General features: G+C 59.1%; 1 protein-coding gene across 6 annotated transcripts; it reads right to left on the bottom strand.

The window, feature by feature from the left end:
- Positions 1–53: 53 nt before the first annotated feature.
- On the bottom strand, positions 54–26,912 carry ITGB4 (integrin subunit beta 4). 6 transcript variants are annotated; one of them, XM_072939579.1, is made up of 41 exons: positions 26,638–26,912; positions 23,814–23,902; positions 22,748–22,830; positions 22,434–22,535; positions 22,073–22,277; positions 21,549–21,645; positions 21,211–21,382; positions 19,852–20,115; positions 19,467–19,556; positions 19,046–19,168; positions 18,438–18,602; positions 18,174–18,250; positions 17,589–17,791; positions 15,891–15,994; positions 15,673–15,771; positions 15,377–15,506; positions 14,753–14,875; positions 14,552–14,658; positions 13,769–13,802; positions 13,406–13,597; positions 13,044–13,147; positions 12,682–12,740; positions 12,527–12,550; positions 11,408–11,556; positions 11,146–11,325; positions 10,330–10,478; positions 8,048–8,252; positions 7,074–7,231; positions 6,545–6,725; positions 6,307–6,444; positions 5,188–5,370; positions 4,968–5,099; positions 3,583–3,771; positions 2,909–3,145; positions 2,599–2,757; positions 2,021–2,170; positions 1,272–1,460; positions 1,037–1,192; positions 791–955; positions 583–693; positions 54–482 (listed from the first exon to the last, which is right to left on the bottom strand). In XM_072939579.1, the coding sequence occupies exons 2-41, from the start codon at positions 23,890–23,892 to the stop codon at positions 343–345; spliced, it is 5,607 nt and encodes a 1,868-aa protein (XP_072795680.1). In that variant the 5' UTR covers positions 23,893–23,902; positions 26,638–26,912; the 3' UTR covers positions 54–342. The 6 variants fall into 6 exon arrangements, with proteins under 6 accessions (XP_072795680.1, XP_072795681.1, XP_072795682.1 ...); XM_072939580.1 differs by lacking the exon at positions 26,638–26,912 and adding an exon at positions 26,408–26,436; XM_072939581.1 differs by lacking the exon at positions 2,599–2,757 and having other exon boundaries at positions 26,638–26,911.
- Positions 26,913–27,928: the final 1,016 nt, after the last annotated feature.

Below are 27,928 nucleotides of genomic sequence, written 5' to 3'. Positions count from 1 at the left end.
CAGAACTGCTCCTCTGCTCTGGGTGGGCCCCAGAAACATGGACAGGACAGAGACAATGGTAGCAAAATCTTTTATTAAGTGCAGAACGAAGCTGGGTCCTTGTCATGCTGGCTCCAGCTCTTTGGTTACAAACGGGCTTGGGTCTGGGGCAGGAGAGCAGTCAGAAGGGCCTTCCAGGACCTCTGCCCACTTCATGCCTCCCAGAGGACACGTACCCCTGCTCTGTGGCCAGAGGCACCAGCCCTGCAATCAGCATGTGGGTGGGCTGGGCCACCGGGGGCCCAAGGATGGTGTAGCTGAGGCAGTGCCAAGGAGAGAAGGGGGGCGGCAGGGACGGGGAGCTCAGGTCTGGAAGAACTGTTGGTCCACCTGGGTGCTGAGGGTTCCACTGGTGGTCAGTGTCCGGCTCACGAACTCCTGAGTCACATGGCGGGTGAGAGAGCCAGTTGCTTCTAGGTGCTGGGACCCCAGGGTCAGTCCGTCTGCAAGGGAAGAGGTGTTGAAGGACCCTTCCTGTTTCCCACCCCCTTCCTCAGTTAGCTCTGCTCCCCAGCACAGCCAGGAGCCCCACCCATGGCTCACCCAGCAGGAAGGGCTCGGCGGTGCTGGTGTGGGTGCTGGTGATGGTGCTGTACTCCCCTGGCAGCAGGTGCTGGAAGGGCCCCGAGTGGCTGCCCAGCTGCGGGCAGGGGCCTGGAGTGGGCAGAGGGGGCAGTCAGGATGGTGCCAGGAGAAGGTGTGGGTGGGGGTGAGGTGTGGGTGGGGGTGAGGTGGGGGTGAAGCAGCCTACCTCCATCCTGGGACTCGATGGTGATGATACCCTCACGCTCTGGCCCGAAGCCTTGGGTGGTCTTGGCCTGCACCTTGAACTTGTAGGGCACGTTCTCGCTGAGGCCCGGCACAGTCAGCCGGCTCTCGGGGCTGTCACCATCCACTAGGAACGTGGTGGCTGGCTCTGGGCAGGGAAGATGCCTTTAGCCTCTGTGGCTCCCTCTCCAACCCTTCCCTGGCCCCCTGACCCTGAGGCGGGCAGCACCTCCTCCGTGGGCCATCTCACAAGTCACCAGGTAGCCGAGGATATCCCCATCAGGTCTGCGAGGCCGCTCCCAGCTTAACTGCAGTGAGTCCGGGCTCAGGGCCGTGAACACCAGTGGGCCAGGGGCACTGGGCGTGCTCAGAGTGAAGGCAGAGCCTGGGGGCAGCAGAGGAAGAGTGTCAGTGGGTGGGCAGGGGGGATGGGGGCAACTGTCGGGGCAGAGGAGGCAGCTCACCTGGCAGGGGGCAGAGTGGACTCTGTGGGTGCACCTGTGACTCGATGGTGATGACACCCTCACGCTCTGGGCCCCAGCCTTCCTGGCTCTGGGCCCGCACGCGGAACACGTAGGAGTGGTTGGGCAGAAGGTCTTCCACCACCACTGCAGTCTGGCTGGGGCTGGGGATGCTGAGCCGATGCAGCTCACCTGGGGTGCGGGTGGAAGCAGACACCCAACAGCATTATTCCTGCCCCTAGCCTGTTTTCGCCCCTTCCCTAAGCTGCTGCCCAGACCTAGTCACCCCTCCCCTCCACGATTAGCTGTGGTTTGGGTACAGGTGGTATGGTATGGTTGGTCAGGATGTACGGTATACAAAGGATGAGTAGAACCCAAAATCCCAACTGTGTTTGGGTTCTTCATGGGCCCGGGTCGTGCTGCCACAAGTGTGTCTGTTCAAAGAAGTGCTGCTTCCTGAAAAGGCACCTCAGGCCAGCAGAGTTCCTGGGGCCCTCAGCCGACAAGGCCTTGTTAGGCGAAACCTAGCAGTGGGAATGATCTGGAGAGGCTCATGGAGATGGGCGAGGACTCAGAAGAGGGAAAGCAATGGAGGGCAGTCGGGGGCGTGGAAGGGAGGGAGAGGCCTTCAGAAAGCGGGGGCAGACATTAGAGTTCAAGGGACTTGGGTGGATTCCTGCCAGCCCGGTGCCCCTGGGTGTCAGCAGGGGGCCAGGCTGCACCCACAGTGCCCGACAGCAGCCGTGCCTCACCGCCGTTCAGCAGTTGGTACTCCACGCTGTAGCCCTGCAGCACCCGCTCGCACTGCGGCTCCTGCCAGCTCACTTTCAGAGACGTGGGTCCCAGAGCTGAGAACACCAGGCGGGTGGGTGTGTTGGGCACACCTGCAGCCAAGCGGGAGTCTGGTGACAGGAGACCACAGTCAGCCTGTGTCAGAGGTGTCTGGGCAGAAGTCCTGGTTCTACCCCTGACCTCCCTCAGCTATAGTATCTGCACTGACTGCTTGCTGGCCAGGTGGCCCACTCACCCTGCAACACCCTGTCCAGACCACCCAGCACCTCCCGAATGTCCTCAGAGTGGGTATGGGCCCTGCCTGTGCCAAAAGAGGGTGAGCCTGTGAGTCAGCTGGTCCCCCACCCTCCTCAGCTGGCCTCGCCCCTATCCTGCCCCAGCCCGGCACCCCTGGGATGAGGATGGAGGCTGCGTTAGGCACCAGCACTGATGTGGATGGAATGGAGGGTAAGGTGGCATGGGCAGTGGCTGCGGTGGGTGGATGGGTGACAGATGGAGCAGGACAGCTGTGGAAACAGGATGACCATCCCTGTACTACCTGGGGCCCAGGAGGGCGCTGCTGGCTGCCCAGCCAGGATTATAGAGTCTCGTGAGTCCCCAGAGCGAGGGAACCCCTTCATCCGAGCCCGACTCCGGGACCCCAGGGCCCAGGACAGCGGAAGCCTGCTCCTCCCGTCTTCCCAGATGGGAGGGAGGCCTAGGGCAGGACAAAATAAGAGTGAGGGGACGGGAAATGTGTGTGTGTTGGAGGATGGGTATTAGAGGGCTAGCAGGCCATATCCCGAGTCTCCAGGAGCTGGAAGAGAGGCCGGGTCAGCGGGAGAGGCTGGCTACGTGCAGGCACTCACTCTGGGAGGAGAGGGAGGTGAGAGTGGAATAGTCCCTGGGCAGCGTGGTCGAGTGCGAGTGTTCCGTGCGGGTCAGTGAGTGGTAGTCCCGAGTGAGGGTGGAGGATGTGCTCAGCACGCGGTGGGGCAGGTGCGGGCTCAGGTGGGTGCCGTAGGCAGCGTTGCTCACGGTCATCCTGTGCAGGGAGTTGGCGCTGCCCGGGAAGGCGAAGTCCATCCGCCCATTCACCAGGTGCTCTGCAGGGGAGAGCAGGGTCAGCTGGATCAGACCCCAAGTTCCTTGGGACAGGCTGCGGCCCTGGGAATTCCCAGGATTACCTACCCTCTGGGGCCCTTGGCATAAATACAACCAGCCTCCCTCAGCCCACCAGGAACAAAGGCCCATGTCCCTGGAGGAGTCCAAGGGCCCTCCTAGGCTTCCACAGCCCAGGTCCTCTGGCCTGGCAGGATGCTGCCACTGTGGACAGTCTGAGCGCTGCTAAGCCCCGCTGGGGGACTCACTGCCCCCGCAGTTAGCTCTGCCCTGGGGAGAGCCCAAATGCCTGCCCTGAGGTCCCTTGGCTCTGGGGTCTGCCCCCGGTTCATGGACAGCCTGGCCGCACAGGCTCCAGCTGGGGCCCTGACGCAGCAAAGGAGTGAGCCTAGGCGGGTGCGGGTTGGGGCGTGCCGGTCACCTCCCTCCCCGCCAGCGCCCCGCGCGCCCCCGGTGCCGTCATTCGGGGGCGCGCGGGGTGGCTCGGCCGCGTCGGAGGAGCCCCGGCTGCTGGCGGACAGGCGCGGGATGAGCTCCGGGGGCAGCCGCCACGTGATGCGCCGCAGGTCCAGCTCCTCCCCCAGCAGGGGCTCGAACTTCCAGCCGCTGCCTTGGGAACAACGAAGGGCTGCGTTGGCACCGCCAGTGGGCACGGGTGGCTGTGTGGAGGGGCCCCAGGGGGGAGGCTGGCGGCGCTGCGACGACGTGAGCCTGTCCTCCGGCTCTCTGGGATCCGGGTGTGTGTGGGGGGAGCCCAGAGGCAGGCGAGACCCTCAGCCCATGAGGTGGAAGAGCTCTCCAGATGAGCGAGGGCAGGGGGCTGCAGCCAGCGAGGAAGACCCCCTGGACCCGAGCCCTGGCTCTGTCTCCAGCTGTGAGGTCCCCCTGCTCTGAGCCTCAGTTTCCCATCTGTATAATGGAGCGTGCTCTCTCCCTGCCTGCTTCTCAGGGACAGTTCCAGAAGCCAGAGTGCTTCACAGGTAGCTGAGTGCAGTGTAGCTGAGCTGGGGCACCTGATTCCTATCAGCTGCTTTCACCTCAGACCCTAAAAACCCTCAAGACCCTTGGCCTTCGGTTCCTTGTAGCCAAGTTCAGCCCGGTGGAGGCAGCAGTATGTTCACGGGAGGCCTGGTATAGGTAAGGATGGAAGAAAATTCAAATCCTGGAGGACTTCCACTCCTATGTGTTTGGCATCTCATTTTACAGATCAGAAAACAGGCACAGGGAGGGTAAGTGATTCCTCTGAATTCCTGCCGTGAAGCCAGAGCTAAAACTGAGGACCCAAGAGTCCCCGTTGAGGGCTCTTTGCATGACACTGTACAGGAATCGAGGATGGTGGAGGAGCAGGACCAGTGTAGACAGACTGCTCTGTGAGACTGGCCCGGTGGCTACTCTGGGACTCCTGGGCCTGGCCTGCGTCCTCCATCACAGCCGTGTCCCTGGGAAGTGGCCCGACTCCAGGGCACAGCTGGTGAGCCTTCCGGTCTCAGAACTGTGTTTCCCGTCCCATGTGCACGAGCTTGTGTGCATCTGCTCCCAAGCACGTGTCTGTCTGCCTGTCCCACACAAAGACATGCACATGCTTAACGGGGCCACATCAGCTCTGTCCCCTCTGTACCCAGAGCAGCACGGTGCCTGCCAAGTTGTCAGCTCTGCAGATACTTGTCTGGGCCTGAGAGGGGACTTTAAGTCTTGATCTTCATGCCCAGTGGTCACTGACTCCTTTGCTCTCTCTGGACACCAGTGACAGCCCCACCCATTACCTAGGACTCCCACCTTCCTTGCAGGAATCCCAGGCTCACTCACCAGTGTCATCAGAGACGCTGGGCCTCTGGCTGCTGGCCGGGGAGCGGAGCACGTCATCACTGTACATGAGGAAGCTTTCGTAGTCTTCCCCACTCTGGGCGTCCACGATGGGGATGTCCGGGATGATGGGGACTGCAGGGTGGGAGGGGGTGAGCCAGGGCCCCAGCCTCGGCCTCCTGTCCTCCCCTGTCTGCCCTGTGCCTCCCCGCCCACCACTCACTGGACATGGGCCGCTTGGGCTGGGTGGCTAGGTTGATGATGGCCTCCCGCTCAGGCCCCCAGCCTGCCCCGTTGCGAGCCTTGACCGTGTAGCGGTATGGCTGTGACTCCCGCAAGTTCTCAATGAGCAGCGTCCGCCTCTTGGGGCCGTCCACCAGCACCTTCTTCATGGGCCCGATGGGTCCTGGGGCAGGGAGAGTGCTTCAGAGGGGTGTTCCAGGTTCTGGCCTGGTCCCTGCCTCTGATGCAGCAGGACCACTGCACAGCCTCTCACCTGTACCCAGAAGGTTCGGTGAAGGAGGCCGAGAGCAAGCAGCTACTTAACCCCAGCTGCATGCCAAGCCCTGAGAACCTGGACGTGGCTGGCTCAGAGAAGTGTCCCACCAAGTCTCCACAGGGCTCATCGCTAAGTGGCACAGACAGACGAGACTCAAGTTGACCCCACGGTCACCTCTACCAATTGGTTAAGGGTCCTGTGTCCAGGCTGACTCCAGAGGCGAGGGCGCCCTTACCGCCCGGGCCTCCCTGTCCACAACAAAACCCCAAATGCTGTGTTGAGGAATCAAAGCTGGAGACATTCAGACACCCGCCGCAGCTGCCCCGTGGTCACATGGGCCAGGATGGGAGAAGAGAGGCAGGCCTGAACCTGCACCTGAGGACAGGCTGAGGCTTGTGGGAGCTAAGGGCACCAGGGCAGAATGGAGGTTACACAAGAGGGCCACTGGGTGTCACTTAGCAGAGAGCAGAGAGGAAGCAGCTCTCCTCCCCAACACTTAGAAGGGTGGACACACAGCCCTGGGAGAGAGGAGGAAGGGACCCCAGGCTGCTCTGAGTCCTAAGAGAAAGGTGTAAAATTGAGCCACTCTAGTTACCTGGATGGGCAGGTAACCCCATAACACACATAATCTCAGGCCTTCCATCGCCACCTGCTCTGGGGGCTTCTGGGCTTGGCTTGAGAATGCAACTCAAACCTGACCACAAACCTAAGGATGTCTCCGGCAACCAGGCATATGGGGCTATTCCACTGATCCCGGACACCGTGACCTCCCTCCTACCCTCTGCCCCCTCCCCTTCCACAGCTGCCACCCCTGGGGACAGAAGAAGAGATCCAGGTCCTTACGATTGTCCTCGTTGACCAGGCCGTAGCAGACCTCATAGGCTGTGATCTCGCCATTGGTCTCGGCTGGCTCAGCCCAGCTCAGCTGGGTCACGGTGGAGGAGACAACATTGAAGGCCAGACGCCCGGGCTCACTGGGTACTGGGTTGGGGGTGGGTGCAGGAAGAGAGCTGTCAGCAGCGGCGGTGGGGGTAGGGCTGGGGGCGCTGGCATCAGGGGAGCTGGGGTCAGAAGGCCTCACCTTCCTGGTGGGTGCGGCAGGACACCAGGGAGCTGTAGGGACCCTCGCCCTGTGCCCCGTAGGCACACACCTTCATCTCGTAGTCGCAGTACGGGTAGAGGTTGGTGAGCTCCACTGAGGGCACCTTGCTGTCGAGCAGGTGGGCTTCAGACTCTGAATCACCCTGGATCCAGTATTTCACCTGCTCCCAGGGTGGGACTGGTCAGTGGAGAGCCAGGGCCAACTGTCCCTCCACTGACCCCTGCTCTCATTGTCCCTTTTGTACACAGACACCGATGTATTCAGTGACCTGCCAGGTTCACACAGCAGGACTGAGCAGAGCAGGGGTGTCTCCGGGCTGGTGGGGCCACATTCCAGGAACTGGTCTTCCCTCCCCTTGGCACAGATGGGGTACCCCATCCACTCATGCTAGGCCCACGGAGACCAAGCACACCCTCTCCTGTCCCACAAGGGCCCTCTGGCCTCCAGCAGCCCAACTTCCCAGTGGGTGCCAGACCTCCCCACCCCCTCCATCATCACTCCACCTTACCCTGTACCCTGTTGGCTTGCCAGGAGGGGGCAGCCAGTTGAAGTGGATCTTCCGGGACCCAGCGGCCTTGGCATTGGGGTTCTGGGGGGCACCCAGTTCACCCCGAGGGGGAGGGGGTGATGACAGGGTCTGGCTCATGAAGTTCAGGTCCAGTTCGTCTGTAGTGAGTCAAGCCAGGGCGGGGCAGCCAGCTCAAAGGCCCCTGCTTTGAGGCGGCAGGAACCCACCTTCACCACCAGGGGGCGCCAAAAGCCCAGTTAAACACCAAGACTCCCTCTCCCACAGCGCTCAACTGAGACCTGCCAAAGGGTGTGACCAGCAGGCTAGTGTCCCCATTGGTGAGGCACAGGGCATCTTGCCAAACTCGGTGGAGGGCCCGGGTGGGTCTATGGAGGGATGAGAAGGAGGAGGGAGTTTGCCCCTCCTTCTCCCTTGGCAGCCATGGGAACGTCCCACGTGAAAACATTTGCTCCTCCCCACCCCCTTCCTCCCTCCCCTCCCCCAAGAATCCTCCTCCCCCTTCCATCTCCCTGGCAAACCTCCTCTCCGGGTGGGCTCACAGACACAACCATACCAGAGGCTAAGGACCCATAAGAACTGTTTCACCCGTTCTGGGAACACCTGCATTTTAGCTGGAACTCAGGCTGAAGTCAAAGGGCTAAGGCCTAACAGTGGGATTCACGGCCAGCAGCAGGCTGGTGCCACGTGACCCCAGCCTCTCTGACCGAGAGCAGGGTTGACAGGCAAACGCAGGATGCCTGGTTAAATTGGAATTTCTCAGAAACAACAAATGGTTTTTAAGGATGAGTATATCCCAAATAGTGCATGGACATACTTATACTACCAACATGGGCATTATTGATCTGAGATTCAAATTTAACTGAGTGTCCAGTATTTTTACTTGCTAAGGCTGTCAGCCTTAGTCAAGAGGCCCCCAGCCCTGCCTGCTTAAGCTGACTCCAGGATTTGCCCACCTTGGTATCCAATGATGACAGTGGCTGACTGGGGCTGGCCCAGGCGGGCCCCGAACTTGGGGTTGCTGAGTTGGATGTAGAAGCGGCGGGTCTGGCGGCCCCGCAGGAGGGAGTCCATCTCCTGCAGTTCCAGGAGCTTCACGTGCAGCTCCTTCTTGGTCTCCCCAGGTTGGAATAGCAGCTCACCCTCTGCGGGTATGTAGTCCTGGGAGTGGGAAGGGGTCCAGGTCAGCTCAGGACTGGGGGATGAGTTGTGGCCACATGCTCCCCCCCAATCTCACAGATACTGCAGAGACCCTCACATAGACCATCCCACAGGAACACAAAATGGCTCACGTTTACACAGCACCTCTTGTACATCACGCACTTTACAAATATTAGCTAATTTAATCCTCATGGCAGTGTGAGGTAGAGATATTGTCCCCATTTCACAGGTGAGCAAACAGAAGCAAACAGGTGAAAAATCCTATCCAAGTTCACACAGACAGTTGTGGTGGATCTGGGATTTGAACCAAGGCACAGAGAGAGAGAGAGAGGATGTAGATACGGAGGGTCGCACACAGGCAGGCACTCAGCCCAAGGAGCTAAGACTTGCAGACCCCAACCAGGGAGGGAAGAACTAGTCCCTACCCTGTGGCTCTGAAGTCTGGGATCCTGCCAGCCCCTAGCCCTGCCTCCTGGGTGGGGCACTCCCAACAGCTCCAATTTTCTGTTTTCAATGCCCCAGAGCTTTCCTGAGCATCCCAGAATGAGTGTGTACCTGTGGGCACTAGACCAACTGCAACCAGGGTGTGTGTGGGGGGAAACCCTTCTCACATGACACCACTAGGTGGCGCTTCAAGCTAACATTCAATTCCAGGCACCGCTAGCCAGGGCTGCTGGGCAGAGGACAAACTCAAAGGCTACAAAACCCAGACAGTGAGAGAGCAACTGGAGGAAAAGCAGGAGTCGCCTGCAAGACCACTGACCTGGGGGGACACTTCAAAAACGTCAAAGGCACAAAAGACAAAGCTGAGGAATTATTTTAAAGGAGCCTAAAGACACATGACAAGTGCACTAGACCCTTCAATGGTTCCTGGACTGAGGGGGGAGGCTATGAAGGACATTACTGGAACATGTGAACGTGGGAGATCTGAATATGGACCAATTATTAGTTACGAGGACAATGTGACATTTCTTAAGTTTGGTAATTATGTCATAGTTATTATGTAGAATGACCTTGTTAGCAGGCGCCTGTTTAGGGTCTACATGAAGTCTACAACTTACTTTGAATAGTTCAGCAAACAGAAGTAAGCAGAGCACAATTCTCTCTCCCTCTCTCACTGCAGTTAAGGATACAGGTCTACAGATACATGGATGTTTATATACATGCATGCACGCAGACAATTACATAGTAGCAATGGGTGAATCTGTGTGAAGGGTAGACGGGTGTTAACTTTTAATCAGTCTTTCCATTTTTCGGTAGGCTTGAAGTTTTTTCAAATTAAAAAGTTGGGAAATAATAAATGTTTTTAAAACTAGTTCAATACCAAAGCATCCTTATAAAAGCGTAACAGGATAGCCAGGATCTCTACAGTATGACATATTCAGTGAACATTATGGACATACAAATTCCTCTTTGGAAGTTTTACTGGGAGCATTGGAGCAGTAAGGTGGGTGTAGCTCAGGTGAAGAGTGAGTGCTTAGCATGCATGAGGTCCTTGGTTCAATCCCCAGCACTGCCGTTTTAAAAAAAAAAAACACTACTGAAAAAAAAAAACCCCAAAATAAATGTTGATAATAAATACAGAAAAACAAATCTGTAAGCCAAGCCAAGCATGTCCAGCACCTGCATCTGGCTGCTCCCTGGGACTGGGGCTCAGCGATAAGGAAACGCTGGCCCACCACCTGGCCTTCCCTGCCCTGAAGGGCTGCTCCTGCGGTCTGGCCCCAGGAGTGACAGCCCTTGGGGATTCTGCCCGGGGACATGGTACTTCGATCCCACATCATGACGCCCAAAGTTCCTGGGCTAGGGTAGACAGGGGAGTCTATTTCTCTGTGAAGGGCCTGGCTGTCCTGGTGGATCCTGGGTTGTTGGAAGGGGGACACGGATGGTCTGGACATGATGGGGCCTCACCCAAGGCATCACAGGCACTTTTGGTGACCAGGGTGGCAGGAGTGGGTGGACATGTCCCTGGGAGGCCAGCCAGGCCACCACCAGCATCCAGGGACTCAAGCAGCTGCCATGTTCTGTCCCCACTAGGCCCCTGGGATGCGCCCATGACCCCGTAGCGGAGCCTTACCCGGTTGCCCTGTGCTGTGTTGTCCTGTGTGCGGTAGGAGACCTGGGACTTGCCATTGTCTAGGATGCGCCGGACCACGGGGATGCGGGCCACATGCTCCCCGCCGCTGACCAAGTACTCGGGCTGCTCAAAGGACACGATCCCGCTGGCTGCAAGGAGCCAGGCGTCGGTCAGGGATCCTGGCCTCAGTCCCTTCTCAGCTCCCGCCCTCCCTCTGGCCCAACCCGGCCCAGACTCCAGAAGTCTGCTTGTCACCCCTCTTCCCAGCGCTCTCTGGGGACGGCAGAAGAAGGGGGTGGAAAAGTCTTCCAGAAAAAGCTGAGGAGGCTGGAACAGTGTCCAACTGACATACTAGAAGGGTCAGGGCAGAGAAAGGCCAGGCAGGAGCAAGACCAGAGATGAGGTCCTGAGACTGAGGACTGGGGCAGAGCAGGACTAAGTCCTGGGGTCCATTCCCTTCCTGCTCTGATGTCCTGGCATCCTAGGGCGACTCACTCAATCTCCTAAATTTAAAGGGCATAGGGAGAGAAGAGCTTGGGGGGTGCTGTGGGACGGCTCCAGGAGGACACAGCACCCTCTGTGATCCTAAGAAAAGTCCCTACATTGAGAGCTTCCTACCAGGCACTGTGCAAAGAGGTTCAGCCACACATCCCTCACAAGAGCCAGAAACCCATTTTACAGATGGGGAAACCAAGGCTCAGAGGTTCAGTGACTTGTTTAGGCCACACGGCCGGGTCCCACTTCCACTGGGCTGCCCAGAGGAACAAGGGGCTCCGGAGCCCCCTTTCTGCCCCCTGCTCCCCAACCCTGACCGACCTTGCTCCTTGATGATGGTGATGTTCACCAGGCGGCGGCCGAGGGTGGCGGTGCCCACGGGCACGTCAATGGCCTCCACCAGCAGCTGCTTCTCATCGTCGTCCTCCGGCCGGATGAAGAGAGGCACCCGCACATCCACCAGCTCCACACCCTCCTGGAACTCCACCATGCCCCGGGCATCTGCGCAGGTGTTGGGAGGCAGTCAGACGGGGGTCAGGGGGCCGCATGGGGATGGGAGGTGGCAGGGAGCCCACCCACCTACCCTGGTCTGCAGTGAGGGTGTAGTAGCCGGGGGCCACCTTGAGCTCATGGAAGGCCCCCTGCTCCACGTGCTTCTCTGTCAGCTTCAGCAGAGCCTGCTTGGCCGAGCGGGGTGCCGTCAGCACCGTGTCCACAATGGTGTGATCCTGCCTGGGGGAGTCAGGTGGGGAGGCGTCAGGCGGGCCAGGAGGATGGCCCTAGTCCCGCCCGCCCCTCCTCCCTGTCCTCTCCCCATCTGGGGACAAGATTCCAGGCAGCAAAAAGCAGTCTTTAGAACCAGGCAGTCCTGGAGGCCCACTCTGGCCCCACCACCTCACCCTGAAGCCTTAGTGTCCGCCTCTGTGAATGAGGCTGCTACCCCTGCCCACCTCACTGGGTGAAGGGCTGGTGATGCAAGGATGCTAAGGGTGTAGACCCTGCAGCCAGATGGCCTGGGTTCAAATCCTGGCTCTAGATCTTCATAGCTAGGGAACTCGGGGCATTACTTAGCCTCTCTGGTCCTCAGTTTCCACAACCATAAGTGGGAACAGCAATGGTACCTACCTCACCCGGCTGATGAGAGAGGTGGGTAAGATAACCACACACACAGCCCACAGGACGAGGCCTGGCCACTGGAAGCACTCAGAGTGCTCGTCTAAATGGCTCTTGTTGATGGGTGATGTGCTCGGTGAGAGCTGTATTCTGTCCTGTCCACTCTGCACTGAGCCCCTGTGCCCCGACTCTTCCCCTGAGGGGCCAGGACTTGGGGTAGGAACTGGGAAAGAGGTGTGTGACCCGCCGGACCATCTCCTCGGCACCCAGTGGGGCCTCGGGGGCCAAGGCCTTTGGCCGTGGAGGAGGGCTGGGGCTGGGCGCTGGGCTATCCCTGGTGCTTGGTGGGGGCCTGTCCGCAGTACGGGGGCAGGGCCCGGGTCCACTTGGTTCCCCGCGGTTCGCCTACTCTAGAACAGGGGCTGGATCTCGGTGAGGGCTTCACGTTGGTATTTGGCCCATGAGGGTCCTACCCCAGGACTGACACAAACAGCCCTCCCTTCCTATGGGATGGAGATGGACATGGAGATGAGGCAGGGGGCAGAGAAGGCAGGCGCCTAGCGCCGCCCCACCTGTGTCTTCCACTTACTTTTTCCCGGCGTTGGGCTGCTGCCTGTGGGGGACAAAGTGGGGACCATGAGCCCAATGGTCCCTGGGGTGGAGGCACAATCTGCTTGAGGGAAACCCCCCGCAGCCGGCTACGTGGGCAGCTCCCCTACCCCATCCCGGGCACCCAGGACCCACCGGAACTTGGTCTGCTGGAGCTTGTGCACGCCTGTGATTTGTCTGTACACCTCGTTCAGCTGCCAGGCAAGGGAGGGCTGTGAGGCTCGGGCCCCGGGGGAGCCTCTCCACCCAGAGCCATCCAGGCCCAGAGGACCTGGCAGGCTTGGCTCGGGGCATGGTCACAGGCATGCACACTGCCTCTACCCTTCCGGAAGCATTCACAGGGAACAGATCCCAGGACGATCCCAGGCCAGGCATATGTCCAAGGAAGCCCCTCTTTCCTGCCCAGAAGAATCCAGGTTCCCTCTGCTTTCCTGCCACCGGGCTCACACCCAGCCCAAAGATGCCAGTGGCCCAGGATTGGCTCCTTTGGCCCTTACATTCTCTTCCACCTCCTGGCGCAGCTGGTCACATTCTCGGGTGTCAGGCTTCAGCAGGTTCTCGGTGCAAAGGCGGGCAAGGCGCAGGGACAGCCCGTAGGGCACTATGGGCAGGCAGGGATGGGGCTGGTCAGCCCCTGCATGTGGCACTGCAGACGTCCCCTCTAGGAGCCATGCCAGGGTGAGGGGCACCTGAAGCCTGCAGCACCATCAGGAAGGGTAGGAGGTGACCAGACCCGTGCCTGCACCCAACACCCGGAGAAGACAGCAGTGATGTGACCCCAGACCCGGGAATAGCGGTCAGCATGCTCTGGGCCCCAAAGGCAGCTCCCAGAGCTGCGGTGCCAAGCCCCGGCCCTCACCCAGCTCCGTGGGGTTGATGCTGGCGGCATGCGAGGCAAAGCCAGGCCTCTGCACGTTGTTGGTGATCTTCCAGCGGACCGTGTCCCGCCCCTTGAGGTTCCCGCTGCGCAGCATGGGCGTGTCCAGGTGGTCCGAGGCCATCAGGTTCTCCCGCAGCATGTAGTGGTCTTCCTTGAAACCCACCATGTGACCTATAGGACAGGGTACTCAGCATGGGGCCCCTCCCTAGACCTTTCCCCTCCACACCCCTTCAAGTGGGACCCAGGGCCTCCCGCCTCTGTTGCAGGTGGGCCTCCACTTCCCCTCCACCCCAGCTGGAGGAGAGAGAAGCCCCACCACCCCTGCCAATGCCGGGGCCATACCTCGGTTGCAGCAAGGGAGAAGGGCCAGGCAGGCCTAGAAGAGAAGGTGGGTGGAGATGGGAGCTGAGACAGCCGCCTCCGCCCAGGTAAACCCCTCCAGCCACCACCTCCCACCCACACCAATGGTCCAGAGCGGGCAACAGTGCCTGCCCCAGACACCAGGATACCCAGGCACTTGCAGGGATCTAGGTGTGGGGCACACAGGGAGGGTCCAGAGGGTTAAGGGGGCAGAGGGTTCCCAAATTCTGTGCCGTGGGACCCTGGTCCTGCCACACGCTCTGTAAAGTGAAGGTTTTGTGAGCAAAGTCATGTGGGAAGCACTGAATTCATTCCCCATGACTCTCTTATAGGTTCACCCTGCATACAACTAGATCAAAGGCTCTGAGAAGTCCTGCAGGGAAGAAACCGCTTTCTCAAATGTATCACACACTCATATCCCCAACACTGGGGGTTACTATGAGCGTTGCCTCTGTTCCCTATAATTCAGGATTCCATGCTGTGCCCTGCTCCAAGCTTTCCTGTCTCTTGTCTTTCCTTCCCAGTGAGACTGTCCGCTCAGGATGGGGGCAGGACCCTTCCTTCCTTGTTGGCTCTCATAGCCATTTGCATGTGGTTGACCCCAGGGCAGATGCTCCCAGGTATCCAGCCACTGATGATTGGCAGAGGCGAGGGGCCAGGGTGGGGAGGGTGAAACACGTGGTTTTCACCTGGCCTCTGCCACCTACAAGGACCCTGGTGGGAGATGGGGACCCTGGAGGGTGGGGACCCTGGGGAAGCCCCCACCTTGCAGCAGGCACAGTACTTCCAGCAGAGCAGCAGCAGCAGTGCCAGGAGCAGCAGGAGGAAGATGAGCAGGGGGATGAGCCACCAGAAGGTGCCGGGAGGACAGTCTAGGGAAGAAGGAGGAGGAAGGAGGCAGTGCCCACTCCCCGCACTGGGGTCTGACACGCTACCCACCTCCCCCAGGCCGGCCCGCCAGCTCACCCTTCCTCCTCTGCACCAGGACGGTGCTGTTGGGCCCGGGGGCGCCATCACCCTCCACGGTGTAACTGTAGGTACAGTCGTCATCCTCGTCCCGGAAGGAGCAGTATTCCACCACCTCCTCCGCTGTACCCATAGATGGTCAGCAGGGCTCCCCAGTCCCACCCCAGCGCACCTCAGGGCCTGGTGAGGGGCCACTTCTCACCACGGCCCCGCTCGGGGGCCCACCCCACCCATCACCGGGTAGGAGGCACCTCCCTGGGGAAGAACGTGAGTTTCCGGCAAACTGGACAGAGGGATGGGGGGGTGGGGGCTGCCCTGCTCAAGAGCATCAAAGGCTGCAAATCTGTGCCTGTCCTGGGCATCACTCAGGAGCTGAGCTTCTAGAATATATTTCTGACCTAGAGGAGAGGAGGCCGTATGCTCCCATGGCCTAGTTATGTGCCTTTGCTGTGCTCACAGCCCTGCCCAGCTATTTGCCCACTACCCAAGCCAGATGCCCCTTCCCCAGACTCTTTGGTCCCTCCCCAGCTGTGCCCCCTGCCCAGCTCTACCGCCCTGCCCAGGTGAGCGACACCCCCACTCTACTGGATGCCCCCTGCCTAGTCCTCCTTCCCTGCCCCATACCTTTCTTAAGCTCATCCACCATCTTGACCTTGAAGCTGCACTCCTTACACGTGCGCCCCTTCTTCTCACCAGTGCCCCACGCCTGGCACTGCACGCAGGAGCGCAGGTCCTCACAGAGGCCCAGGCGGATCTGGGTGGGGAGGGGCAGACAGGCACTGTGCTGGGCATCCCCTGCCAGGCCCGCTCCTGCAACCTCACTTGCTTGGCCAACCCCTGTGGCATAGGCTCAGCCCCTCCTGTCCGCCCTGCCCTGTGCCCGGGGTCCCCATGCCCACACCCAGTGAATCTGGCCTCACCGCTGAGTAGTTGATCTCGCAGGTGGTGTCTGTGTACAGTGACTGTTGGTTGCAGTGGCAGCGGCCACACTCACAGTAGCCTCGCCCGTTACAGATACCCTGAGGCAAGAGGAGGCACCAGTGAGCCAGCTGTGCCCGCATCCCTGCCTGAGAGGGAGGGTGGTCCTGACTGGGACCCCTCTGCCACCCCACACTGCCTGCTTCATGCCCAGGCCTACCCCGTTGCTATCGATGCAGGTGGCATTACTGAGAGGACAGTCACAGCTCAACCCTGTCCAGCCAGGCTCACACTCACACTGGCCCATGGAGCAGCGTCCCCGATCTGCAGAGAAGGGGAGGGGAGAAAAGAGGCACATTCGCACCTGTGGTCCAGGCTGCCCACCTGCTAGGGAGGGCCTGTAGCTGCTGCCTTGGGAGCTAGGATGTCTCCAACCAGCTGCAGAGTCATCTCTTCCTCACTTTTTTGGAACCTCCTTCCTTTTCTCTCTCTTGCTCCATTCCACTCTTCTGCCCTCCACTCTGCAGCCAGAGTGATCACCCCAGAGCACAGATCCAATTAAGTGGCTCCCCAATTAAGTGGCTCCCCTGTTTAAGAACCTCTAATGAGTCCTGGCCAATGCAATAAGGTAAGAAAAAGAAACAAAACATATAAGTATTGAAAAGCAAAAAATAACATTGTCATTATCTGCAAGTATCAGAAACACATCACAAAATATCAAGAAGCATCTACAGATAAACTGTTAAATTTCATAAGTGAGTTTAGCAAGGCGGCTAGACATAAGGGTAACATACAAAGAATTAGAAAATGAAATTAACACCTCCAATGACTCCCTTTTGCCCAAATGATAAATTCCAACATCCTTACTAGAAGAAGAGTTGATGAACTATGCCCTGCGGGCCAAATCTGGCTCACCATCTGCTTCTGCAAAGGTGTCATTAGAACACAGCCACAATTATTTGCCTATGTATTGTCTACGGCTGCTTTCTGCTATGATGGCAGAGCTGAGAAGTTGTGAAAGAGACAATATAGATCACCAAGCTGAAAATGTTTAATGCCTCGCCCATCAGAAAAAGTTTGGACCAGACAGGAATTGGACCCACCATGGACTGGAACCCAAACCCCTCACACTCTGACCCTGCCTCCTTCCCAACAGCCCTCCCCTCCTCTTTCACAGCTCTGCCTGTGCCAAATGTCTGTCTTTCTCCAGACATCCTGGCTTCTCCTTTCATTTCTCGGAGCACACTCTGGGATGGACAGTTGAAGAGAAGAAATGGCAGACAAATGCAAGCACAAAGGAAAGGGTAGAAAAGCAGTGGCCTGACCCCCAGTGGCAAGTATACAGTTGGGGTTTAATAAGTACTTGATGAGTGGATTTTCATTCATTCTCCTGCATTCAAGCATTTAACCCTCCCATGTGGCCCCTATCTGGGTTCTGTGACCCTTGCCCAGCTCTGGAAGCCCCGGCCAGCCTGTGTGCCCACAGCCTGGGCCCCACAATGTTAGGTCCGGGGGGACTACAAAGAATGTGTTACTCCAGGCCCCACCTGCTAGAAATGCAGCATCTTCTGAGAGAGGCAAGATCACCACGCCATATACCACCCGTCACTGAGGGCTGAGCTGGGTGGTACCCACCCCAGTGAGGTGGGAGAGTGGAGAAGGGGACGGACACTGACAGGAGGGAGCTGGAGTCTTAAACACACGGGGAATGTCATGCTGCCAGGGGCCTTGTGCATTAAGTTTGTAAAGAGGGAGAGAGGTTCAGGTTGGGGCTGGACTGAGGGGAAGCACTCAGGAAATCTGGAGGAGGGCTGGGCCTGAATGTGTGGATTCTGACAGAGCCAGTGGGACAGGGTAGGGGCTAGGCACCCAGGCCGCCCCTGCTGTCCTGCAACCCCCAGCCCGGCCAACCGCTCACCATTGCAGAGGAAGCCGGAGGTGCGGGGGCACTGGAAGTTGTCGTACTCGCAGAACGGACCCTCGTAGCGGCCTTCGCCGTAGCACACGCAGTGCCCACACTGGCACTCGCCCCGCCCCGAGCACGGCTTGTCCTCGCCCTCCCGCAGGCAGGGCTCCAGGTCGCTCAGGGAGCCGGTGCGGCAGTTACAGGTCTTGCCGCTCCTGCGGAGGAGCCAGTCACTTCCCCACAGTCCAGCAGGAGGGCTGGGTTTTCACCATCCCGTTTTACAGACGAGGAGACTGAGGCTCTGAGAGGGCCCTGGTGGGTCCAGGTCATGCAGAGAGCAGTGGCTGCTGGCCACCACTGTCCTGATTCCTACATGTCTTTCTACAGGTATCCTCTACACCTGAGTATTTCCAAGTGCTTTGAACTGGATCCTCCTGCCAACTTGACAGGCCCCTTTCCTAGCCCCTCCTATGACCAGCTGCCTCCCGCTCAGCCGGCCCACATGGTGTGTCCCCCATCAGGGCCTTGCAGGGGCCCAGCCCCTTCTCTGGGAGCTGCTGGCACCCTGGGTGCCAGCTTTGCCCCCCACACACTCACCAGCCCTCGTTGCACACACACTGTCCACACATGAAGTCCCCGTGGGAGCTGCAGCGGGGTGATCGTTCCTCTTTTTGCTGGAATGAAATTGTGGACGGGGGGTGGGGGAGGGGGCAAGGGACACTGGAGGCCTCTGCTGTCACTGCCCCTCAGGGCACCCTGAAAGGGAGATGTGGCCACAGGAGGCTCAGCTTCATTATTCAGGGCCCCAGGGTGGTTGGCTCAGCCTCTCCCTCCTTCCCACCTGGTGGGGCTGCATCATACCAGCTCACAGGCACACAGGTCACAAATGATGTCCACGTCCATCCTGAGGCCATTGGAGAAGGAGGGTTTCAAATGGATGTTGCCCTTCTGGTCTGCTTCTGGCAGCTGGCACACATGGGTCCCGTCCAAGTCCTCGATAGCCCGCAGCTGCACTTGGTATGTGCCCTGCAGGGACCCCACTGTCAGCTAAGGCAGGCCCAGTTGGACGACCAGGGAGCAGTTGTGCCTGAAGGCTCTTGGTGCTCAAGCTTCAAGAATATGCCTGGGCCCTGACACCCAGCTCCTTGCGGACACTTGCTCAGGGCTGCAAACTTGCTCCTTCCAGGCACGGTCACACTAACAACAGCACCAACTTTAACAAGGACCACCGCCTTCGGCTCAGTCACTCAACTAAGCAACTCTGAGCTCTGTGCTGGTTAATTTCCACCGTACAGATGAGGACAAGCCAAGGAAGGTGTCGCACTCACCCAAGGGGCTGACCCAAGGGGCTTCAAACCCAGATCTGTCTGACTCCGGAGGTAATGCCTGGGACGTCTGTTCAGGCAGACCCCACCCCGCAGGGCCCAGTGCCCATCCTTCCCTCCCCTGGGGCCCTGACGGAGACATACCACCTCCCCCCGCCGGATGAGAAAGGACCCAGTGTCCGTCTTCTGAAACATCTTGGAGGTGACCTCTGTCCGCAGGCCTCGGGGGCTTTCTAGGGCCCGGATGTCCAGGTTGGAGCGAATGCGCTAAAAGAGGATGGGCAATCAGCCACCTGGGGGAACTGGGGTGCAGCCACCTGGGGGAGCTGGGGGGCACCCACCCTGGCCATGCTGCGCTCCCATCTGCCTGGAGGATTGGGCTGGTTGGGGCTCAAGGCAGAAGAGCCTGGGGCCAGACCCAGGTGGGCTCCTCAGGGACCGCAGGGGACTCTTCCTTCCCCCATCCTATTTCTCAACTGTGGCTGGAGACATCCTCCGCCTTTCATCTTTCTCTCCAGCCCCGCCCCACTAGGACTCAGACTGCGGAGCCCGCACGGCCCCTCACATTGAAGGCATCCTGTAGCAGCTCCACGATGTTGGACGAGTCCTCCTGCAGCACCCCCAGTGAGGACACAGGGAAATACGAGGACAGCTTCTGCAGGAGAGAATGCCAGGCCCAGGGCTCAGCCTCTGACAAGTGTCACCTCTCTGAATTCAGACAACAGCTCTGGGGTTAACCCACTTTGCAGATGGGGAAGCTAAGGCCTGGAGCCTGCTTGTAGCCCCCACCTACCAGGGTGTCAGGTGCGGGGTGAGCACATGATCTTCTTTTCCCACCAGGGCCCACTCTTAGTTTTGGGAAGGGAGGGAGGGAGGATGGGTATCTGAGAAGGTCCATGAACCACTGCCCACCCCACACCCTCTCCCCAGCGCGGCCCCAGCCCCTGAACCTCGTAGTAGCTGTAGGAGTAGTTGGTGACGGCGAAGATGGGGATGATGTTGTGCTGGCCGAGCAGGCGCACCAGGGTGGGCACCGACGGGTAGTCCTGCGTCCTGTACTGGGTGTAGGTGCCCGTGGCGTCCAGGTGGCACTCCTCGTCGTTGCGCTTCATGATGCCGGCCAGCACGTTGGCCCCGTCGGCCTCGTAGTGGAAGGCTGACTCGGTGGAGAACACCAGCAAGTGGGTGCTGTCGGGGCGCCAGCCGATGTCCCCCTGGGGAGAGCAAGGAGGGGCTGCCAGTCAAGCGGGCTGCCTGCTGAGGACATGCATCGCAGTGTCGTGCACAGTCACAGTGGAAGTACATCCCAACATGGGGCTCAGGCAGGACACAGGATTAACAGCGTGCCACCTCCAGGAACGACGCAGGTGACAGCATGTGAGTGATGACGGTGAAAAAGAGAAACCAGCGATGGGGAACGGGAAACAGATGCAGGGGCTGTGCCCACAGTGGGCACCCTGAAAGATGTGAGCCAGTTTCCTCCAGCTGTCCCCACAAGGTCTTAACCACTCTGCGAGAACCTCTTGACTGCACAGAAAAATGTATACCATGCATGTTCGGTGAAAAAGGTCGGTTAAAATAGGTACAGCAGTGGGGTGGGTATAGCTCAGTGGTAGGGTGTGTGCTTAGTATGCACAAGGTCCTGGGTTCAATCCTCAGTGCCTCCATTAAAAAAATTTTTTTTTAAATAAGGACAGCAGTGCATGACAATTTATTAGAGAAATATATGGGGTGCTTTTGAAAACCGTGTATTACAGGAGAAAACATTTATGATAGCATTAGGTGAAAAAAAAAAGGTAGGTTTTAGCACTATACATACACTGATTCCAACTATAAAAAAATAAGGAAAAGGGACAAAACTATGCTGGCAGGAAATCAAGTGACTGGCTGGCTGATGATGGTGAAATTATGGGCAATTTCTGTTCTTTGTTTTCCAAATTGTCTGTAAGATGGATGCATCATTTTCAAAATGAAAAAATTGATGTGCATACAAAAAGAAGTGGCCTCTTCCAGTACAGCTGGAGACTGGTATTAGCAGGGAGACTGGGTGGGAGGCTGGCTTCAGGGCACTGAAGATTCCAGAGTCCTAAGAGCCATGTCTGTCTTGCTGGCCAATACAAAATCAGACTGACTGCTCAGGCCTGGAGACGTCCGAAGTTGGATTGTAACTGAGGGCCCCTCAGAGGGTCCGAGCTTGTCTTAGGGCGTGGAGCACTCAGCCTGGCACCCGAGCAGGCCAGTGGGCAGCTCGTGCCCTCATAAAAAAGCAAAGCCCTGGTCTGGGCTGGCAGGACCCTCCCTGCACTCACGGTGCACACGGCCGTCTGCAAGATGGCATCGAAACCTCCTTCGGGGGCGTCCAGGTTGCCCGAGATCCGCTCTTCCTTCAGCTTACTTCGGAACTCCTCCACATCCTCTGTCAGGCTGATGACATTCTTGAAGGAGAAGGGGGGGTCACTGTTGGGCCAGGGCTCCTTCAGCCTGGGCAGAGATGGGAAGGAGAGAGTCAGGGGAGCAGACGCACGCACCCGCGTGCCCACCCTCTCTGGGAACCGCCTCCTCGGCCCATTTCAACCCAAAGACTTGAGTGCCCAAGTAGAGAGGAGGTGGGCCACGTGGACAAACCCCTGCCCGCTTGGTCACTCACTTCTCAGGCCTCATGTCCGTCTGAGGGACGCTGACTTTGTCCACAAACTTGCCAAATCCAATAGTGTAGTCACTGGTGAGCTGCCTCAGGACCTGGGCTGGGCATCAACAGGAAAGAGGGGGCAGCTGAGCCCCACATTGACACAGGGGGCGGGGGGTGGGCTCGGTAAGGAGGAAGAATCACCTATTGTCAACACTTTGCATGTTGGACATCAGTTCACGTGCACAATAGCTCTTGTCCCTATTTACAGATGAGGGAATGAGGGCTTGGGGGACCCAGAGCCATGCACGGGGCAAGCTGGAGCAGGGTGGCCGGGGAATTGGACCAGCTGTCTGCAGAGTTGGGGCTTAAGCTCAGCCTCATGGCAGCTGGTGCCCTCATGTTAAGACCCAGGACTCTCAGATGTCCCGTCCTTCCTTGAGGAGTGGGTTCAGCTATCCTGAACCCTGGCCTCCTGAGCAGGTGCCCGTCAGCTGGGTGAGGCTGCTCTCTCCTGCCCTGCCCCTCTGTCTTCCACACCGTACCCAGATCCTGCCCCATCTTCTTGAGGTTGTCCAGATCGTCCGACATGGAGTTGGAGAAGTCCATGAGAATATACAGGTCCATGGGGCTCTCCAGGGGCTCGAACACCTGCAGCTCAAAGTGTTGCTCCTCGCCGGGCCGCAGCCGCACCCGCAGCCCCTGGGGGGACACCTGGCTGCGTCGTAGGGTGGTGTCGATCAGGGTTTCCTGCATCCAGGGGAGGGGGACAGCCAGCTGGAGATTCTCTCCAGACCTAATGGGGAACTCCTAGTCCAACCAGGGGACCATGTGGACCCTCAGAAATGGCCAGCTTTGAGCTTGGAGGGCCCAACCCCCCTGGACACCGCCCCCGACTCCAGGCACCTCCGTGATCTCGAAGCTGCTCTCCATGACCACCACGCTCTCCTGCCGGCAGCCCGCAGCCAGCAGCTCTGCGTGGGTGTTACAGCGCCGTTCCTTGAACATCTGGCCGGAAGGAGATGGGGTCACGGGGGCAGTGCCTGTCCCTCAGCTGGCCCTGACCCTGACCCTGGATTTATTCGCCCTGATTCTCCTGACCATGGCCTGTTCTCCCACGCCCACCTGGCTTGAGGCTGGGCTGAGGGTGCGCAAGTGTGGACTTGGCCAGAACCAAGGGGTGGGGCGTGGGGGTTGGGGAGGTGGTGGCAGCGGCTCACCTCGTCGGCGCAGTAGGCACAGTCCTTGTCCACGCGGATGCACTCGGTGCAGCTCTTCACCTGGGCTTTCTTGCAGCGGTTCGCTGGGGAGCAGAGACGGGCAGACCCACTGAGATGGACCTCACCCATGGCCAAGCCCTTCCCATGTGCATCCTGATTTGAAGGAGGTGGGGATTCTCTCCCGATTTACAGAGGACGAAATGGAGGCCAGAGGGTATGTGGTCAGTGTGGTAGCACAGCCAAAACCCAGCAGAGCCAGGTCTCACACCTGGACTGTTCACTCAAGTCTGGAGGGAAGGATGGTGGGGGCTGAGACGAACGCGCTGGCCCATTTGCTGGCAGGGATGCCCTAACTGTCCCCCTCACCAGCTCCTCCAAGGTAAAAGGGATTCTGTCTGTCTGGCGTATCACTGTCCCCAGTGTCTAGACCAAGCCCTGTACACAGTAAGTCATTAGTAAATGAATGAGGTAAAACTCCAGTTTCCCCAAAGGCTGGGATTCCCTTTGGTTTTGTTCAGTCAAAAATCACAGTAAGGACCTGTTACGTGCACTTGTAGGTGCTCTCCTGGCAACGGTGTGCTGCAATATTTAGCAATGGCTTCATGAGGTAGGGGAAGCCTTGACTTGCAGCATTTGCCAAGTACTATGGTGTAAATGTTCCCACCCTGGTCTGTTTCAAGCTATCAGCATGGCCTCCAGTGACAGGCAAAATTTCATCAGTAGAAGCCAGGTTCAGCCCTTTGCCAACTGCAGACACTCAGAGAGCAGGTGATGATCACCTTTCTTTCTCTCTTCCAAATTCCTATATAACTTTTCAGCTCCACTTTTGAAGCCTCAGCACATCTTGCAAGTGCCTCTGTTCTCTGAGTGGACCAAGTCTCCTCCCCTGGGTGTTCTTGGGCCACGTGGCTCAGGCTCAAGTCTCCCCAGCCCTTGAGGGGGGTTTGTTGAATAGCCAAGTGAGAGTCTGGGCACGACACCTGGTTGAAGGTCCCCCAGGTGGGTGCAGTGCCTTGAAAGTTGAGTCCTCACCGAGAGGGGTGCTGCAGGGACGTGCTCGACTCACCCATGGCCCCGGGGAAGCTGAGGCTCAGCAGGGCTGCCAGCAGCAGCCTGGTCCACGGGCTGGAATGCAGCCCTGCCATCCTCTTCCTCCTGTATAACAGCAACAATTGACATATGACATCTGACAGCCCTGCTCAGAGCATCAGCTCATTGGGTCCCTGTCAGAGCTCCACCACTCCCATTGCACAGGTGTGGAAACTGAGGATCTGAGAACTTCAGTGATGTTCCAAGGCCACTCAGCCTGTGAGTGGCAGGGCCCAGGGCTCCTGACTCCTCTTTTCCACTCCCTCTTCCCTGGAATTCCCTGGAGTGGCCAGATGCCCTGCAGGCAGGCACCCTGCCCAGGGAGGCTGCCATCCTCTCCTACTGAAGACTCTGGGCTCTGAGCTCATTCCAGTGCCAGGTCTCTGTGCTGACCTCCCTGAGGGCAGAACAGGGCTTATTCCGCCCTTGCCTTTCAGACCCTGGTGGTCTGGGTCGGGCTCAGCAGGCATAGGACCACCCTAGGAGGCTCCGACTCTACCTTCCCCTTCTTGCCCTACTGTGTCCTGGCCCACTTGCCCCTTGGTTAGGGGTACAGCCAGGAGGAGGGGGCCCCTCCCAATCTCTGGAGCCTGGGGAGGGGGGAGGCTGCTTGCTGCACTCAGCTAAGTTCTGCGATGGCTGCCTGGCCCATCAGAGGAGGGGTCCCTGGCCTTACCCCACACCTCTTCCTGCCCCAGAGTTGAGTTTTCAGGGCCCCTGAGCAGACTACCCTTCCTAAAGTTAGCCCTGAGCTAGATTACAGGCCCCTCCTGCCACACACACACACACACACACACACACACACACACACACACACACACTGTGCCAGTCATCCCAGGAGACCCATCTGCCTTTGGTTCACTATTAAACCATCTCAACTCAACTCATTAGTGACCTTTGGGTCAGGCACCGGCATCCCTGAGGCCCTGTAAAAGATGGGCAGCCTGCTGAAGAGACGGGGCTGGCCAGAGCAGCAGGCCTGTCAGGGAAAGGGTTAGGACCCTGGCTTCTTTCTCTACGGCCAGTCCCCCAGTGGCCCAAAACTACACTGTGCCCACTGGCCCTCCGTCCTTGGATCCTTGCTCAGTCCTTGGCTTGTGGGGCATGGACAGCCCCAGGGTCTAGGAGGCTGAGGCCCTCATACTGCTGGGGAGACCCACGGGGGCTGCATGAAGGCATTACCTCCCTCCCTCCAAGGCAGGCGGCCCCCAAGAGCCACAAGCAGCTTCAACACATCCAGAGGCACAGCCAGCTGGGGAGGGGCCAGCCTCTAAGAGGGGCCTGGGGTAAGGGAGCCCTGAGCCAGTCGAGGAGGGACTTCTTGGGGAAAATGACTTTCCTGCAGCCTTGGGGCATAGGCACCACACCCACACACTACACAATACAGACTGCAATCTCAGGCTTCCCTGGGGCACCATTACACATGCAGGTACAGGCACTGCAGGGCCGAGCCCAGCTCTTACTCACCCTCCATGCCCACAGGCTGGGCACACAGTGGGCACAGGCCCAGCACTCCATGTACACAATTGCTTTTTAATCTGGACAGGAAGCCAAGAGGAGGATGACCGACTTACCCCCACTTTCCAGATGAGACCCGGGCAGTCCAGAAACCTCCCCCCACATTTAACCTTTGCATTATACTCAGAGGCTATAAAATGGCAGTGACGGGGCTAGTCGGTTATGAATTCGGGGGTGTTTTCTTTAACGCAACTTGTGTTTTAAAAGTTTTACAAGTAGTTGTTGATGTTAAAAACAAGAAGATTTCACATGACAGGACTGTGGGCTTATTGGAAGATGTGGCCAGGATAGGCTGGGCAGAGCCCTGGAGACACGTTCTCTCTAGGCCATTCTGGGTCCCCCCAGGCTGCGGGGCCTTTTTAGGTACCAGCTCGGTCCCGGAAGTATGTGACTGCCACTGAATGTTGTCACATAGCAGCACACCCAGGCCTTCCAGGCACAGCGGACACATTTTGTGACCCACATGAATTTAGGCTCAGAGCTCTCCCCATATCCACCCTCCCTCCCACCCCATAGGACCCCAGCTTAGCACATCCACTCCTGCCCTCCACAGCTCTCTCCCCTCCTGCTTTCCCATCTCCTGGCTCCTCTGCTGCCATATCACCCAAAGAAATCAAAGCCAAGAAGACAGGCACCCCTTCCCCGCTGTCTCTACTGCCCTCCTCTCCCTCCTCTGTCCCCAGCATATAGATTCTCAGACTTCACTTCCAGCTCTGCCCGATGGGGCAACAACCATGTCCATCCTCGGGCTCAGGGTGTGGCAAGGCCATGAGGAGGGGGTGGAGTCCAGCCGCTGCCGTCCGGAGCAATCTAGAGCCCTCTCCCTCCCTCCCCCCACCTCCCTTTGGGAGACGGCAGGCGTCTGCCTGCCCAAGAGAAGTGGAGAGTCAGGGACTCCCCAGACCCCAGATGAGCTGTGTCACCATAGTTAAACAGGGAGGGCCTCTGCCTCTAGGTGGCTGCTCCCCCCACTTTCTTTGTGAATCCCAGAGGGGCCCGCCCAGTAGGCCTGCCAGCCACCCCCAGGCCTCTGCCCACTTCTCCCACACTCACCCAATGCCCAGGCCTCCGTCCCGGCTGCCCTCCTCCAGCCCAGAGGTCTGAAAGCCAAGAGCCTTCTCCAGCTCTGCCTGTCCCTTTGCCTCCAGCGGTCCCCTGGACACACCCTGGCAGGCTGGGCACCTGCCCTGGGCAGCAGGGGTAGAGGGGCCGGGCGGTCAGCCTTCAGGGAGGGAAGAGGGAGGGGAGGAAACAAAAGCCAACTGGCCCATCAATCAGCTCACCTGCGCAGCTACCCAGGCTGGGATGCGCACTTTCTTCTTCCCTCGGAGGTCCCAGAATGGGCGCCAAGCTCTGGCCGCCCGGGGCACTGGAAGGACGGCGGGGTGCGGCCGGCGACCCCCCGACTGCCCTCCCGCGTCCTGCCAGCCGCGCTCCGAGGTTGGACCTACCCTGGCGCAGACTCGCGCCCTCCCCGCGCTGGGCTCCGCTCGGCGGCTCGGGCTGCAGCGCGCGGGCGAGCCGGGGCCGTCCGGAGGGCGGGCTGCAGGGAGGGAGGGAGGGCGGGCGGCGGCGGGGAGGGGACCGCTTTATGGGGCGGGCGGCAGGTAGCAAGGAGGCGCTGGTGAGTCAGGCCCGCCGCATTCCTGCGCGCGGCGCGCACCTGTCGGGGCAGGAGTTGAGCGCCGCGGCCGCCAGGCCCGCCCCCCGGAAAAGGCTCCGGCTCCCGCGGCGCCCGGCCCCGCGCCCCGACACACGGCGGCCGGGCCAGGGGAGGAGCCACCCCCCTCGCTCGCGTCCAGCCCCGGGAGCGGCGCCTCCCGCGCCACTTCCCTCAGGCTCCAGACTCACTCGGGTGCCGGGGTGGCCTTTTAGGTCGCATCTTGGACCTCCGCCCTCTCTCCCCCGGTCCCTGGGCCGTGAGCCATTGCCACTGCCTTCGGGAGCCATCTAGGGCCCCTGACCGACCACCGGACGGCAATGAGTGAGCGTACCGCCTCCCTCCTTCCTGCGCCTGCGTGAGCCCAGTGCTTGCCCCCAGCCAGGTCGGCCTTCACTGGGTCTTCCCGGCCTCTCCCACCGCCCAACGCACGCACGTGTGTCCAGAGGGAGATCTGAGCAAGGACTGGTTCCTTGAGACGGTTTTCAGGCAAGCTACTTAAACCTCATTAAAGTGTAAATAATACCCATCAAGAGGCAGCACCCACCTGATTGGAGGAGGCACTTGAGTTGTTACAGCTGTTCTTGACAAGCTGGTTCACAAATCTGACCCCTCCAATCCTTTCTCAAGTGCTACTGGTTAAGTGCGTTCAAGCCGGACCCTCTCAATTTGCTCCATGACCTCATCTTGGTCTGTTTCTTGGGCCCCATCTGCCTACCATGCTGGGCAAAACCCGATTGCTGGCAGCTTCCTCGCCCAAACCAAGCAGCTTCAAGACAGCATGCTTTTGCACCTGGTTGTTTTGCACCAGGCTGTTCCCTCTGCTTGGGATCCTCCCACCCCCACTCCAGCCTGGTTTATCCTCCCTATCCTTGAAGGCATTGTGTTGATGTGGCATGCTCCAGGGAGTCTCC

This window comes from Vicugna pacos, chromosome 16 (assembly GCF_048564905.1).
Source record: "Vicugna pacos chromosome 16, VicPac4, whole genome shotgun sequence".
NCBI lineage: Eukaryota > Metazoa > Chordata > Mammalia > Artiodactyla > Camelidae > Vicugna > Vicugna pacos.
The sequence above is the reverse complement of the archived record's forward strand: the minus strand, read 5'-3'. Positions and strand labels throughout refer to the sequence as shown.